The sequence below is a fragment of the Malurus melanocephalus genome, unplaced genomic scaffold (genome assembly GCF_030028575.1).
Source record: "Malurus melanocephalus ecotype Western Australia unplaced genomic scaffold, MMel_1.1 scaffold_172, whole genome shotgun sequence".
Taxonomy (NCBI): domain Eukaryota; kingdom Metazoa; phylum Chordata; class Aves; order Passeriformes; family Maluridae; genus Malurus; species Malurus melanocephalus.
In genome coordinates, this window is record NW_026623404.1 from 966,498 (window position 1) to 968,875 (window position 2,378).

General features: G+C 48.2%; 1 protein-coding gene across 1 annotated transcript in view; it reads right to left on the bottom strand.

Annotated features, from left to right (window-relative positions):
* Window positions 1-585, bottom strand: part of GUCY1A2 (guanylate cyclase 1 soluble subunit alpha 2) — a 149,986-nt gene extending 149,401 nt beyond the window's left edge. Inside the window, exon 1 of the mRNA XM_057372510.1 lies at window positions 40-585. Coding sequence (XP_057228493.1) covers window positions 40-585 — 546 coding nt within the window. The remainder of the gene's footprint in view (window positions 1-39) is intronic.
* Between the last annotated feature and the right edge of the window lie 1,793 nt (window positions 586-2,378).

Sequence of the window (2,378 nt, forward strand, 5' to 3'; positions counted from 1 at the left end):
TTGTTTGGAGCCCTTTCCCCCTCCTCCTCCTCCTCCCGCCTCCCCCGCCCCGCTCGCCGCCTGTCGCGCCCGGTCCCGCTCGCCGCGGCCGCCGGCGGCCCCGCTGCCCCGCTCCGGGGTGAAGCCCTCACGGCGCGGCGGGGCCGGAGGGGCGGGCCCAGGGCAGGGCCGGGGCTCAGCCCSCGCTGCCGCCGCTACCGGGAGGGCGGCAAGGGCGCTCGCTCTGCGCCCTGCACTTCGGAGCCGAGCTAAGGGGAAGCGGGGAGCTGGCCCCGTACCCTCCGCGGGGAGCGACGGTGCCCATGCGGGATCTGGGGACGATCCCGGCGCCCTCCCGGCGCTGCCGCCCCGGCCCTGCCGCCTCTGCCGGTCCTGCCGCGGTGCTGGACAGCTCCCTGGCAGCTCCAGCGAACGGGGAAGCCGGTCCGCGCTCCCTGCCAGCCCTCCCCGCCAGCGAACTTTAGAAGTGACATTAGGGAAGCTGAAGCTTAGGAAATAAATCGTTTCAAAAACTGGGGAGACAGGATGCCGACCATCAGCTTTCAGAAGCAAAGGTTCTCGTCGTTGTGCAAGCACTGCTCCCATTAACACTGTAAGTCGTGTACAAATCAGAAAAGAAACTAAATTCATTCCCCTGCTACGGACAGCCCTGGCAAGCGGAGAAAGGACTGTGTTAGCGGACCCAGGAGCTTCGATCCAGGATGTCACRCAAGGTGTCTCCTTCCCAACTTTCCCTAGCCATGCTGTCAGTTTAAAGACACCTTGAGAGATTCATGCCTATAGTGATAACCATGCAGTTTTTCTCAGCAAAAATGCTCCAAGGAAATGTGATCTCAGCTGAAGTGGTTCGTCCTACCATCAAGAAAGACAGCTTGTCATTACTTTCCCTTTGTTCAAACAAAACTTATTTTAAAAGGCAGTGATTTTAAGATAGTTTTTACTCTACCTTTTCCCTGTATTATGACATGTTTTACAACCTTATCCTTTCAAATGTCTGAATGCAGCCTAAACAAGAGCTCACTGAAGRAGCTAAAGGGATTTCCACAGGTATGAAGGAGCTTTTGAGCATGGCCCCAGGCAGCCCAAGCCAGTGTCTGCTTTCAGAGGGGGCGCAGGTCTGTGGCTGAGCATGCTACTTTTAACTGGGGCACGACAACCCTTGCCAGGACAATGCTTTCAGTGTTTTCATCCCTGTTTCACCTAACTCACCAAGTGTGTATTTTTTTTTAATAAAAATGTATATGGTGATTGAAGACTGTGTCTCGAAAGGAAGTATAGTAAAGCCAGAGTGTTCCATATTACCTTTTGTTATCATATGAAATATCACATTTGGAGTGTACAGACTTCCTTTTTGTAGTCCTGGTGATGCCCTCAGYAGCATTCTAGGACATGAATCAGGCATGACTTCATATGCAAATAATTCACAAATGAGCCTTCAGATCTGTTGTCTTCCTCTGTGTTTCATCCTCACGTGATTAACAGTATTYATCAGTATCTGAAATCAGTATTTTCACAGATTCTTTGAGACCTGAATGCACAAGCCCTTGCTGGCCCTCAGGCCAAATTCTCACCATTGAGGGGACTCAGGAATTAAGGGGTCTGGAAGATGCCCTTTGGTGCTAAACATCCCTAGCACAGGGTAATCTGTGTTAAGATGTCAATGCTTTTCCTATGTTTCAGTTTCCACTAAATTTATTTCCTTTTCATAGACCATTTCATACAGTCCTCAGTGAAGCAAACTACCACTGGTTTCCTGGCTGATGACAGTGACAACTGGGTAAGAGCCACATAGTTTAGTGTGAAAAAATGCAAATACATATTTATAAGTTCTAAACTGCTAAAATACCAAAGTGTCAACTGGTTCCATGTGCAGCACTTCAGCTGTAGGGTAAGCAACTTGCTTGGAGGCAATTTGCATTTTATTCAGCACYAAGAAAACATGACAAAAATGACACTTTTTAGGTCTTCAGTTTCCTCTTGAAGCTGGAAGTAGTATTTCACAAAGCAACTTACAGTAGCATTGGACAATTCTTCTGAGTTACCCTTGCAGCTTTAAAAATTGCTTTCCTCAATGCTYCTCTTGGCACTATTCTTTTTATGTTTATAAATACAGTGATCCCGAAGTGGGAAGGAAAATTCTTTGCCTCAGTGACTATTTCTGAGGTCAGGACTATCATAACCAAATATACTTGTATACCAAAGCAACCCTTTTCAAGAATATAAAGGTATTTTCCTTCCACATCTAGATAGTGAAGCTCACAACTCAGCAAAAAATGCCAATCAGTTCATCAAGTATTCTTTGCTTCAGCTGGACCAGAGCTTTAAGTAAACCCAGACCTAGTGTTGTTATTCACCACCTAGTCTGATTAGATACGTCC